Source organism: Mytilus trossulus, chromosome 1, assembly GCF_036588685.1.
Source record: "Mytilus trossulus isolate FHL-02 chromosome 1, PNRI_Mtr1.1.1.hap1, whole genome shotgun sequence".
NCBI classification, from domain to species: Eukaryota; Metazoa; Mollusca; class Bivalvia; order Mytilida; family Mytilidae; genus Mytilus; species Mytilus trossulus.
Window position 1 is genome coordinate 66,666,299 of NC_086373.1, and position 12,949 is coordinate 66,679,247.

At 31.7% G+C, this 12,949-nt stretch overlaps 1 protein-coding gene across 10 annotated transcripts in view; it reads left to right on the top strand.

Moving 5' to 3' along the window:
- The window catches only part of LOC134682677 (adenosylhomocysteinase-like 1), a 69,937-nt gene that overhangs the window by 38,544 nt on the left and 18,444 nt on the right, over positions 1–12,949 (top strand). For all 10 annotated transcript variants that reach the window (XM_063541787.1, XM_063541788.1, XM_063541790.1 and 7 more), the window contains 2 exons: positions 10,942–11,029; positions 11,604–11,704. In XM_063541787.1, coding sequence (XP_063397857.1) covers positions 10,942–11,029; positions 11,604–11,704 — 189 coding nt within the window. The remainder of the gene's footprint in view (positions 1–10,941; positions 11,030–11,603; positions 11,705–12,949) is intronic.

Sequence of the window (12,949 nt, forward strand, 5' to 3'; positions counted from 1 at the left end):
CATATCATTTAACATGAGGATGAAGAAACGCAATACAACAATACAAGTGTTGTTCTTTAGATATATTTATTCAGCATGGTTGTTTCTCAACATTGTATATGAGATTCTGACATGACATCCCTTTTTTATCCTCATCAATTTGTCTCATAACTATAACTTATGCCTTTAAGAAGTACAAATATAAATGGTTATAATGAGCCACTATTAAACTTAATGCACTTCTGTATCTATAATACTAAAATTACGAAGTCCAATTTTTCAGCCGTCATCACGTAAAAACGACGAATCATAGAATTCAACTTTATATATCACTAATATAGTACAAAGGTGTAGATTGAAAATTACACCACTCCAGGCCCTTTTGTTTTCCACGTAATTAATATTGCCAATAATTAAGAAGTTCCGGGTCGAGTCCGATACCGATACCAATAGTATATTCACATGTTACCTATTACCTAATATGTACGTTCCGCATCTGACAGGCGCACCACCAAACGGTGTATTCAGGGTTAATATGATATATACAAGGGTCATAATCACAGGGTTGACACTACTAAATTTTCAAATAGCTACCTATTGTAGTATTTTAATCAGTAAGACTTTCTATGATAACAAGACTAAAAATGAGGAACAGTTTTCAATTTGTTAGTGGGCATACATGACGTAAAACAGCGAATCAAAGAATTCATCTTTATTTATAACTAATATAGAACAATATTGTTGATTAAAAAATACTCCATTCCAGGACCTTTTGTTTTCCAAATAATTAATATTACCAATAATTGATAAGTTCCAGTTCGACGGGTTCAAACAGAAAGATTTGAAAGCAGAGAAAAACTGTGTATCTTATAATCGGCACGCCTTTATCAGATGACAATACTAATACTAAAATAAGGCTTGCGCATAGTTATATACTTTAATTCAGTCACGGACCCGCGATATCACCGGTGTGTTCTAGTATTATTTATTGATGCGACCTTTTGAATGCAATGGAAGCCTCCAATTAATTTTAGTCTTTTAAAATTTGATACTGCCTGTTTCTTTTTTCTCCGAAGGCAAAGAAAATATGAATTTAATTCAATATAACAGGTTTAAAACTTCTAGTGACATTTCAAAGTCGATCATCAGGTTTACAGCATTAGCAGGTTTTTATTTGACATTTTAACTCCCTGGAGAACAATCTGAAGCAATTTTCAATCATAATATTCAGATAAAAAACACTCAAATTTGATTAGGAACGAAACTCATGAGTATATGACATTATCATTTGTTTTTAACAAACTTGCTCCCTTGGGAGCACCATTATATGAGAACTGATTTTTTTGTTGAAAATTCTCTGTTTGCATTTGTCCCATGGTGTATCGTTTTAATTTTTATCATGACAGTTATGTAATTGTTTAAGGTTTAAATTGTCTCTAGACAGTGTAAATGATGTATTACCTGTAAATCAAGACAATAATAATAATGCTTGAATGGTACTTGTAACACTTTTATCTTTTGCTATAAATTAAAGCATGATAAATATTTGAATTCAGGCTTTGTTGACAATATTCAGATTTAAAATGAAAAAGTGCATACTCAGGCCTGTCTGTCTCCTCTTAGTTTATTTCTACAGTTAAGAACAGAAGAATTTTAAATCAAAATCAATTAGATATTTATAAGGTCTTAAGCAATGATTTTCTTAAAATTTAGATTTGGTATAGGGTACTCAAAAATTTTCTGACCCTTTTGAATTATAGACCAAGATAGCCTGTACCTTATTAAGCAAAGCATTAAAACCCCAGAGTCCAAGGGAGAGAACTTTAGCCCAAATACTTTGTAACAGAAATAAAGATTTCTAGGTTTCAAACTCCTCTATTTTATGGACCCATTGACTGCTCTCTGCACATTAAACTGTATAAAAGCTCAAAAGTATTGCATAGATACGATGTAATACACTATCATTTATAATTTAAACAACAGTCAAATATCTGTAATACATTTATTCATTTCAATCTGTTTCTAAGAAATAGCAATGACCTTTTGGGAGAATATTTTCATTCTATGAGTTGAATCATCAGAAAGACAGTCTTATTATTATTATACCAGGAAATGTCAACAGCAGTTTCATAAGTAGCAATCTGAGAAGCAAACAATGCTTGGTATTTCTATCAGTATGTGTTCTACATGCAGGACTTCAAATCTGGAGTGCACTCGACTTAATTTTTAGTGAATCCCTCCCACTCGGGTGTTGTAGAATAATTGTTTTATTTCATCTCCAAAGGTGAGGAGAGAATAATAGGTTAAGAAACATGAGGTTTTTTCTTGGTAATGATTTTGTTCTTTTGCCAGAAAAAAACATAAGATGATGCTAAAAACATTGAAAAAACATACTATCCAGAATTTGAACAGTGATTAGAAATCCAGCACTTAAGCGCCTGTATTTGATTACTATCTGTTTTATTTTAATTCTTACTTTGTTAACTGCAGATCACTGCTGTAGTTAATTGTAGTATTACATCTGCTTTGGCATGTCTGTATCTTTATAAAATATAATTACCAATGAGACTAAATCTACCAGAGGTAAATTATGTAGAAGTTAGCACCTATAGGTATGTATGGCCTTCAACAGTGAGCAAAACCCATATTAAAGATATAACTGACACCACACTAAAAATGTAAAATAATTCAAACAGAAAACTAATGGCCTGAATTATATACAAAATAATAAACAAAAACCAAATATGAAACACACATTATCTGCTGGTTCTTTCTGTTGTTGCAAATTTTTATGCCCCACCTACAATAGTAGAGGGGCATTATGTTTTCTGGTCTGTGCGTCTGTTCGTCCGTCTGTCCCGCTTCAGGTTAAAGTTTTTGGTCAAGGTAGTTTTTGATGAAGTTGAAGTCCAATCAACTTGAAACATAGCATATATGTGACCTATGATATGATCTTTCTAATTTTAATGCCAAATTAGAGTTTTGACCCCAATTTTACGGTTCACTGAACATAGAAAATGATAGTGCACATTTCAGGTTAAAGTTTTGGTCAAGGTAGTTTTTGATAAAGTAGAAGTCCAATCAACTTGAAACTTAGTATACATGTTCCCTTTGATCAGATCATTCTAATTTTAATGCCAAATTAGAGAATTTATTCCAATTTCACAGTCCACTAAACATAGAAAATGATAGTGCGAGTGGGGCATCTGTGTACTGTGGACACATTCTTGTTTTAGCTTTGATTTTGTCTCTCTGACAATTCGGTCTATAAGTTTTTTGCTGTGTTCTAATTTTTCTTACCTAATATATTTTGTACCAATCTCTTTCATTTTGCAATTGTTTGATCAGAAAAGGAGGCCTTATTATATCATACAATGTATTTACCAACCTTTTATGAAGTTTGTGTTTATCTAAGAAGATGCATTTTGTAGAAACATGAAACAATCAAGAGATACAGCTGATTTGAATAGATTACATCAGAGATGTCAGTGCCTGATTTGTCATATTCTTCAAACTAACAAATTAATCAATGATTTTCTTACTTTATATATATAATGCTATAGACATAAGTCAATTGTAGATGATATACATTGTCTTCCAAGATAGATCTGCAAAATGATCTAAGCATTTATTTGACATATAACTTTTATGAACTGTATTTTTGGTTAGGAGTGTCATGTTCAGGAAGTGTTTATTTGTTGAGATAAATGTGAACTAAATTTCTGCTGCTTCCAGGGTTTTTAGCCTTTTATAGCTTATCTATTAAAGTTCTAAGTTCTCTCATTTTTTAAGGCAGTACAAATTTGCCTGTTATTAAATTTTGTACATATATTTGATTTTTTGTCCCTTTTTAGCTCACCTGGCCCGAAGGGCCAAGTGAGCTTTTCCCATCACTTTGCGTCCGTCGTCCGTCGTCGTTGTTAACTTTTACAAAAATCTTCTCCTCTGAAACTACTGGGCCAAATCAAACCAAACTTGGCCACAATCATCATTGGGGTATCTAGTTCAAAAAATGTGTGGCGTGACCCGGTCAACCAACCAAGATGGCCGCCAGGGCTAAAAATAGAACATAGGGGTAAAATGCAGTTTTTGGCTTATAACTCAAAAACCAAAGCATTTAGAGCAAATCTGACATGGGTAAATATGTTTATCAGGTCAAGATCTATCTGTCCTGAAATTTTCAGATGAATCAGTCAATTGGTTGTTGGGTTGCTGCTCCTGAATTGGTAATTTTAAGGAAATTTTGCTGTTTTTGGTTTTTATCTTGAATATTATTATAGATAGAGATAAACTGTAAACAGCAATAATGTTCAACAAAGTATTATCTACAAATAAGTCAACATGACCGAAAATACTGGGCCAAATTTATCCAAACTTGGCAACAATCATCTTTGGGGTATCTAGTTTAAAAAATGTGTGGCGTGACCAGGTCAACCAACCAAGATGGCCACAAAGGCTAAAAATAGAACATAGGGGTAAAATGCAGTTTTTGGCTTATAACTCAAAACCAAAGCATTTAGAGCAATCTGACTTGGGGTGAATTTGTTTATCAGATCAATATCTATCTGCCCTGTAATTGGAAGATGAATCTGACAACCTGTTGTTGGGTTGCTGCCCGTGAATCGGTAATTTTAAGGAAATTTTGCTGTTTTTGGTTATTATCTTGAATATTATTATAGATAAAGATAAACTGTAAACAGCAATAATGTTCAGCAAAGAAGGATCTATAAATAAGTCAACATGACCGAAATGGTCAATTGACCCCCTAAGGAGTTATTGTCCTTTATAGTCAATTTTTAACAATTTTCATAAAATTTGTAAATTTTTAATTAACATTTCCACTGATACTACTGGGCCAATTTCATTATAGATAGAGATAATTGTAAGCAGCAAGACTGTTTAGTAAAGTAAGATTTAAAAACACATCACCATCAACAAAACACAATTTTGTCATGAATTCATCTGCTTCCTTTGTTTAATATTCACATATACCAAGGTGAGCGACACAGGCTCTTAAGAGCCTCTAGTTTTAATAGATAGTTGTCTCTTTGGCCATCCTACTGAATCTTCTTATTTTTAATTCTATGATATATGACAGTATTATTCTTTCAATGTTTTACCTAGAGTTTATGGAGTTCTCTGCAGACAATAGAAGACCAGATTTACAATGCAATCTCTTTGTTATCATTCAGTCTGACCCGTCTTTACTTTTGAATCATGTCTACTGATTCTTTCTGTTCCTCTTTGTGTTCTGATTTTATTCAGCTGATCCCAAATTCCTATTTTGTAAGTTTTCTTTTTGTCGTGATTTTACTGATATGATACCAAGCCCATTACAAGATAAATCTCTGACATTTTGTTTGGACAGAAACAAAAGCCTTATCATTTACCAACCTTTCAAGAGGATGTAGCTTGTAGAAACATGACACAATGGAGAGATACAGCTGAAACCATAAAATAAGATAGCAGTGTCTAAATAAAGGTTTGGTATGGAATAGATTACATCACCAATGTCAGTACTTGATTTATCTTCAAACTAACAAATTAATCATTGATTTTCCTACTATATATACATATGAATAATAAGAGACATACAGTCAATCATGATATTTACTTTTGTCTATATACAAATATATATGATCTTTCAGAAACTCTGCAATATTTAACTCAGCTTGCAACTGGGCATGTATTGGACAGAAAATTTAAGCAAATTATAGTTTTAAACTGATGTATTGTTTTTAAGAGGGATATTTTTGAAAAATACAATTCAATAGAAGATAAAATTTAACCCCCTGCTAGATTTTAATCCTTTTATAATGCTAACTTATCAGTGTTCTCATTGTTATCAGTATGAGTTTTACTCATTGTTATCAGTTACACCATGTTTTGCTCATTGTTATCAGATGAGTTGCACTGAGTTTTATTCATTGTTATCAGTTACACAGAGTTTTGCTCATTGTTATCAGTTACACTGAGTTTTGCTAATTGTTAACAGTTGCACTGAGTTTTGCTCATTGTTATCAGTACGAGTTTTGCTCATTGTTATCAGTTACACTGAGTTTTGCTCATTGTTATCAGTACGAGTTTTGTTCATTGTTATCAGTTACTCTGAGTTTTGCTCATTGTTATCAGTACAAGTTTTGCTCATTGTTATCAGTTACTCTGAGTTTTGCTCATTGTTATCCGTTTACTGAGTTTTGCTCATTGTTATCAGTATGTGTTTTGCTCATTGTTATCAGTTACACTGAGTTTTGCTCATTGTTATCAGAATGTGTTTTGCTTATTGTTATCAACATAGGTTTTGCTCATTGTTATCAGTATGGGTTTGCTTATTGTTATCAACATAGGTTTTGCTCATTGTTATCAGTATGGGTTTGCTTATTGTTATCATTATGGGTTTTGCTGATTGTTTTCTCTATGTGTTTCGCTCGTTATTGAAATAAGTTTTGCATATTGATCATGTTGATATCAGTATGGATTTGCTCTTGATATCAATATGGGTTTTGCTAAGTTATCAGTATGAGTTTTTGCTCATTATTGGATGACATATATTCACTTCCAGTTATTTACATATTTTTCCTTTAAGTCAAAATGGATATTGTATGATATGATAGTTTTTCCCAAGAGTTTATTGTATTCTCAGGAGACCATATAAGAAGTTTCTGTGATAGGATTTAGTCTAATCTGTCTTTATTTCGTAATCCCATTTTCTAATTCTTTCTATTCTTTGTAAGTTTTCTCTAGCTGTGCTCTTAATATTTCTTATCTAATACCTAGCCTAGTTGTAACAGAATAAATCTCTGACATTTTGTTTGAACAGAATCAGAGGCCTTAGTATCATTTGATATCAACCTTTTGAGAAGTCTGTGATGTTTAAACAGATGTAGCTTGAAGAAACATGAAACTATCCAGAGATATGGCAACATGTAATATCATAAAATATGTAACATCGCTGAGATAGCAGTGTTTAGATAAAGGTTTGGTTTAGAATAGATTGCATCACAGATGTCAGTGCTTGATGTATTATAAATTTAAACAAACAAATTAATCATTGATTTTTTTTTACTAGATTCATATCATGCAAGAGACATGCAGTTACTTGTGTCTATGTATATGCAAATAGCTTTTTGTGCACCTCTATGTTCTAGATTTAGTTTCATTAGAAAAAAATCAAATCAAGAACAATTGCAGGTGGCCTTTAACATACAAACAAACAAAATAATATGAAGACAAAGCAAACCTATGTCTAGTCATAATTCACACTCAGTCAAAGCATTTCTATTAATAAATCTTATACAATTTATGAAAAGTGAATCTGGTTTCAGACATTAAAGATGCTTTTTTCCAATTCTTAAATCAAATTATATTGAAATTGGGAAACCAGTTAAAACAAATTACAATCAATGCATGGCTTCTCTAAAAATGTACACGCCTCCAGCATTGCACATCTGAATGAGGCAAATTTAACTTTGTAATTAACAACATGTGCTGAATGTTTATTTTAATTATTTCCCTCACTGTATATACTCAAAAATTATCAAGAGAAATAGAAAAGATTTTCATGGCATTTCTCATGGAAGAACTTACTTTAAAGAAAAGAGTTGCTTGGCATTTTTTCAAAGAAGAAACACTATTGTTTAAGCTATTTTATAGGTTTATAAACTCAGCAGTTAATTTTTCTCAAGACACCTGATATTTCCTAGACATTAGCCTTATTCAGGAAGTTAGAGCTTATATTACCAGTAGGATTTCTTCATTTTATAGTGCAATCTCTTGTTCTTTGTTTTATTGTCTTACTTAATAGTCTATAAATAAGATTTATAGATTCTTAACATTTGGAGAAAGCTTATTAAATCCATCAATTCAAACTTAAAACTTATGCAAGTCTCCTACTGATAATTGTGGAATTAACATTAGGACAAAACCTTTCCTGGTTGCTCTCTATTTGTTTTTCATTGATTGTTATGTACATAAAATCAAATTAGGCCTATGGTTTTCTGGTTTGATATGTCTTACATAAGTTGAAATATTTTTACAAGTTGTGGCCTTTTATTGCTTTCTATAGGGTATTGGTTTTGCTCATTGTTGAAGACCAAACATTGACCAATAGTTGCATACATCTATGTGATTTGTTCTCTTGTGTAGACAGTTGTTTAATTTGCATTAGTGATAGTCATTTGTTATTTGTCAAATCTTTGTATTTTTAATGTTTGTAGCACTCATAGTAAGTGCAGTTTATTTGAGGTTGTGTTGTACAATATTCACTAGTGACCATCTGAAAGGCATTTTGATTATAACACTAGAGTTCTCTTACAGTTGACCATCTGTTCATTTAATAAAACAAACATGCATTTGATATATATTTCACATATTCTTTGCATTGGCTGTAATAGAGAGACCTAATAAGGCTGTTTTTTGAAATTGCTTCCGTAACAATAAACATGATGTAATAGTCTTGGAAGCTATAAAAGACATTTGATATTGAAAGGCTTGTAATATTACAGCATATATGATTGATTTTATACCTTGTAATGTCTTTTTGTAGTGTGTAATTAGCTTTATTCTGTTACTAGTTTGTCAGCAAGTTATGAGACAGAGGAAATTTATAGCCTTTGATTTATGTTTTCAGACATATGTTTTTTGTTATGATTCCAATTGTTTCTTTTATTGCAATGATTATGGTATTCTGTGAATGTGTTTATTTCATGTCATCAAACTTTTACAATTGTCAAGGTCTGTCTGTCCTTTAAAAAGCTGTCCTTCATCCTTCTTGATTTGCCAAAGTCTGTGTCAGTGCTAATTTACTTTTTGCTATTACAGTATTTCAAGATTTTATTCTTTGTCAGAAAGAAATCCCATGCATTGCATTATTGGCTGGGACCTTATTGAAGTTGGTTTATTTTTGTGGATACTAGCAAAGCAGGCGCGGATCCAGAAGGGGGGGGGGGGGGTGTTTCGGGGTTGGAACCCCCCTTTTTTTGGACGATCAATGCATTTGAATGGGGACATGTAGTTGGAGCCCCCCTTTGTCCTGGGTTAGGAACCCCCCTTTTTATAATGGCTGGATCAGCCCCTGAAAAGACCCAAACTTAATTTTTATCAAAAAGGATAATTATGTATCATTTACTGCATAGAAACAGAGTCAAAAAATCTCAACAAAATCAGTTTTTGTGAGAAGACCATGAATTTTTAACCTCATGAAAATTAATGTTTCTACAGTAGTCTAGATAGAGATAAAATTTCAGACATATTGGCATAATTCTGTATCTATATATAACTTTTTATAACTTTCTTTTAGATTTGAATTATTTGAATTGGATAACAGAATCTTATTTAATGATGTTTTGTCATGAGACAATTAAATTTCTTGAATAGATAGCATTTCTAGACAAATTGGAGATATCTTTTTGTAGAGGGAAAGTAATTGATATCTTGCATTGTTAATGGGACAATCTTGCCTTACAAATCTTTTGTGCTTTGATTAAGTTAATTTTGTCATTATTAATGGCAAACAGGAAATTATCTCCATTTATCAAAAGACTTATGTAATAGATAAGGATGAAATATTTAGGAAGTTCATTTAGAAATTAAATTACTTTTATAACTTTCTCTGAAAGAGATTTTTTATTTTCCTTCTTTAAAGTGAGTCATTTTTATGTTTATGAAAGAGTTCCAATATCTCTAAGGAAATTGTTAAATATTTGTGCTGTTATTTTGGTAACTCAGAAACCTGAATGTATCCATCCCCATAGTTTACTTAAACCTGTAATTTAAAAGCAGTTATAAAGATATTTTGAATCTGTATGCTATAATGTTTGTCAGAACTATAATGATAAGAGATTGACTTATTCAGATTTTATTGGGATTGAAGGAAAAAACTAAGTCAAGATTATGTAAGCATCTTGCAATAAAACATAGCCAAGTAATTGATGTCAGTTTTTTCAATTGATAAAGTTTTATTACAAGATACTTTGCAAATGTTTATTGAATAGATAGAAAGAGATTTGTTTATGCTTATACAGGCTGGTTTATAGGGTACAATTTCTATCAGATTTTTTTCACTTTTAAAGATGTTGTTTGGTTAATCAAATAGAAAATAATAACATTTGAACATATTACTATACCATATATCTTGGCAATGGTATCACCTCAGATTGGATATTTGATGAAAAATCATACTGTCAGTGTCTGTGTGTAAAGGCACATTAAACACTCACTGGAACAACTGGGATTACATATGTTAAATTTATATGCTGGGTCACTGTTCATTTCCTTTTATTCTTTCAAATAGGGTTGAATATTTAAGGGGAGCAAACTCCTAGAAAAAGTAATCAAAGCTCTTTGACCCATTGCATCAAGTGAAGTTGTAACTTACAATTTGATAAAAACCTTATATAAATTACAATAACTTTTTCAAAGTTAAAAATGTGACAGATGATCTTGTCCTCCTTTTCCTGCGTATATAATCCAAGGACATAATATAAGAATCTAGGTCGATTTGACTTATGGTTTATGAGAAATGAATAAACAAACATAATGTAGCAGGGCTAGTTAAGATGGTCCCCTATATTTAATTTGTTTGAATAAATGCATTACCGTTAAAAATTAGTTTATTCTAAATATGTTTATTCAAAGGACTTATAATAAAATTGAGAATGGAAATGGGGAATATGTCAAAGAGACAACAACCCGACCATAAAAAAAAAAACAGCAGAAGGTCACCAACAGGTCTTCAAAGTAGCGAGAAATTCCCGCACACGGAGGCGTCCTTCAGCTGGCCCCTTATCAAATATATACTAGTTCAGTGAATATGTTTATCTGTATCCTAACAAACTCAATTAATGAGTTCATTAAACTACATCAGTGAAACTTGTCATATTGTACAGACACTTGCCCATTGTTTAAAACCTTATTTTGACTTCTAGACAACTTATTTCATATCAATAATTTTATCTTTTATAGAAAAATTCCAAAGGAAGTGCAGATTTCTGTGTCAGGAATATTGACCATGCTGCATTTGGAAGAAGAGAGATTGAAATTGCTGAGCAAGGTATGATAAAACTAAATAGCAGCCGGAGTCTATAATGCTTGCTAGCTGACCTGAATTTTGAAAAGCATAATGACAATTTCTTAGTTATAGATCGTACATTAATCAATATCCTTTGAAGAAATGTAACATTGTGAGATCACAACTCAAATTGCTTTTTTAAACCAGAATTGATTTTTATTCGCTCGAAAGCTCATCCCTTAAAAGATTTTAGTGAATGTAACCTGAACCATAGGCAAGGCTAATCATATTTAGTTGGGTGAATGGCAAAGGGCTTACGATGGATATAGGAAGATGTGGTGTGAGTGCCAATGAGACAACTCTCCATCCAAATAACAATTTAAAAATTAAACCATTATAGGTTAAAGTACGGCCTTCAACACGGAGCCTTGGCTCACACCGAACAACAAGCTATAAAGGGCCCCAAAATTACTAGTGTAAAACCATTCAAACGGGAAAACATATGCCTCCCAAAAAAATGATAAGGAATTAATGGAAAATTACTCCTGCACCATCTGTGCTGACCTATTGAAATGGTTGCTAACTTGCTCTTCTATCTATAATTTATTCTTTTTAGAAATGCCTGGAGTGATAGCATTAAGAAGAAGAGCAGAAGCTGACAAGCCTCTTTCTGGTGCAAAAATTATTGGTTGTACTCACATCACAGCTCAGACTGCTGTAAGTAGTTAAAGGTTATGTAATTAGGTTTATGCTAATTATCAATGGTGATGGAAACAGATAAAGACACCAATAAGAGCTTTTTCCTGACAGTTTTACTGAGATTTTATTACAATGGCTTAGATACATATTTGCAGACTGAAGTACCCAAACTTAGTTTATTGGATAAATCAAGATGGTTCTGCTTCTGAGTCTACCATTTTGATTTGCTATTTATTTGCAATACCTACTTTATTGCTTCAACTTTAATATACAACTGTAGACAGATAAAAAATTGCTCTCCGCCTAAAACAATCACAAATGTTATAATCATCCTACTTCCAGAATGGCAAGTTTTGAACTACAAAATGTAGATCTATTTTATTTTGGTTTACTATGGAATCAAACCAGTTCAGACTTTTTTACTTGCATAATAAAAACTGAACAATAGCAATTCTGAAAGAGATTAGGTTTGGAATGGTTTGTTTCTAAATTCAGTGTGGATGTTGCTGAATTCGAAATGAGTATTTGAAATGGGAATGTTCTGTTTTCTCCTTCCATGAATATATTACTGAACTTGACATTAATAACTCAGCTTTCTAAAATTGTTGTCAATTTTATAGATTTAATTATAAAATAAGGGAGATAATTCAGGGCGTTTTCTGTAAATGATTGTAAAAACAGTATGATTTATTCTTTGTCCACGGTTATAAAGACTCATTAGATTGAATCAGATGGATGTTTTTACAGTTTATAGATTTATTACATCAGCACGCTCGTTTTAACCCTTGGAAAACAGTAGCAAATTTCTCCTGGGGAACTATTTCACGGCTGTTATTTGACTGCATTGTATAAGGTTGTCTGTGATAGTATTGAAAAAAACATCTTAGCGTGAGAAAATAGGAGGAAAAGTAGGAAAATTATGTCGGGATAGGTTGATTAAACAGCCGGAAAACTTTAACGCAACTGAATTAAATGAAACACGCTTCTCTTTTGAGATTATTATTGATTTCAACGTGTTTTAATATTGCTTTGGGTGAGAAAAATTCTGCTTGAAAATAATTAGTGTACTATGTCATTATCTCTCTTTGGTGATGACTTATTATTATTAAAAAGAAGAGCTAATCACATGTTTGTCAGATAAGAAGTCAAGAAAATTGTGTAATGATAAAGTGTTAGTACCTAACACAAAGCAAAATGTATCTTACACAAAATATGCAATTACATGCTTCATTCTTTCCTGTCACTTGTTATACAAATATAACC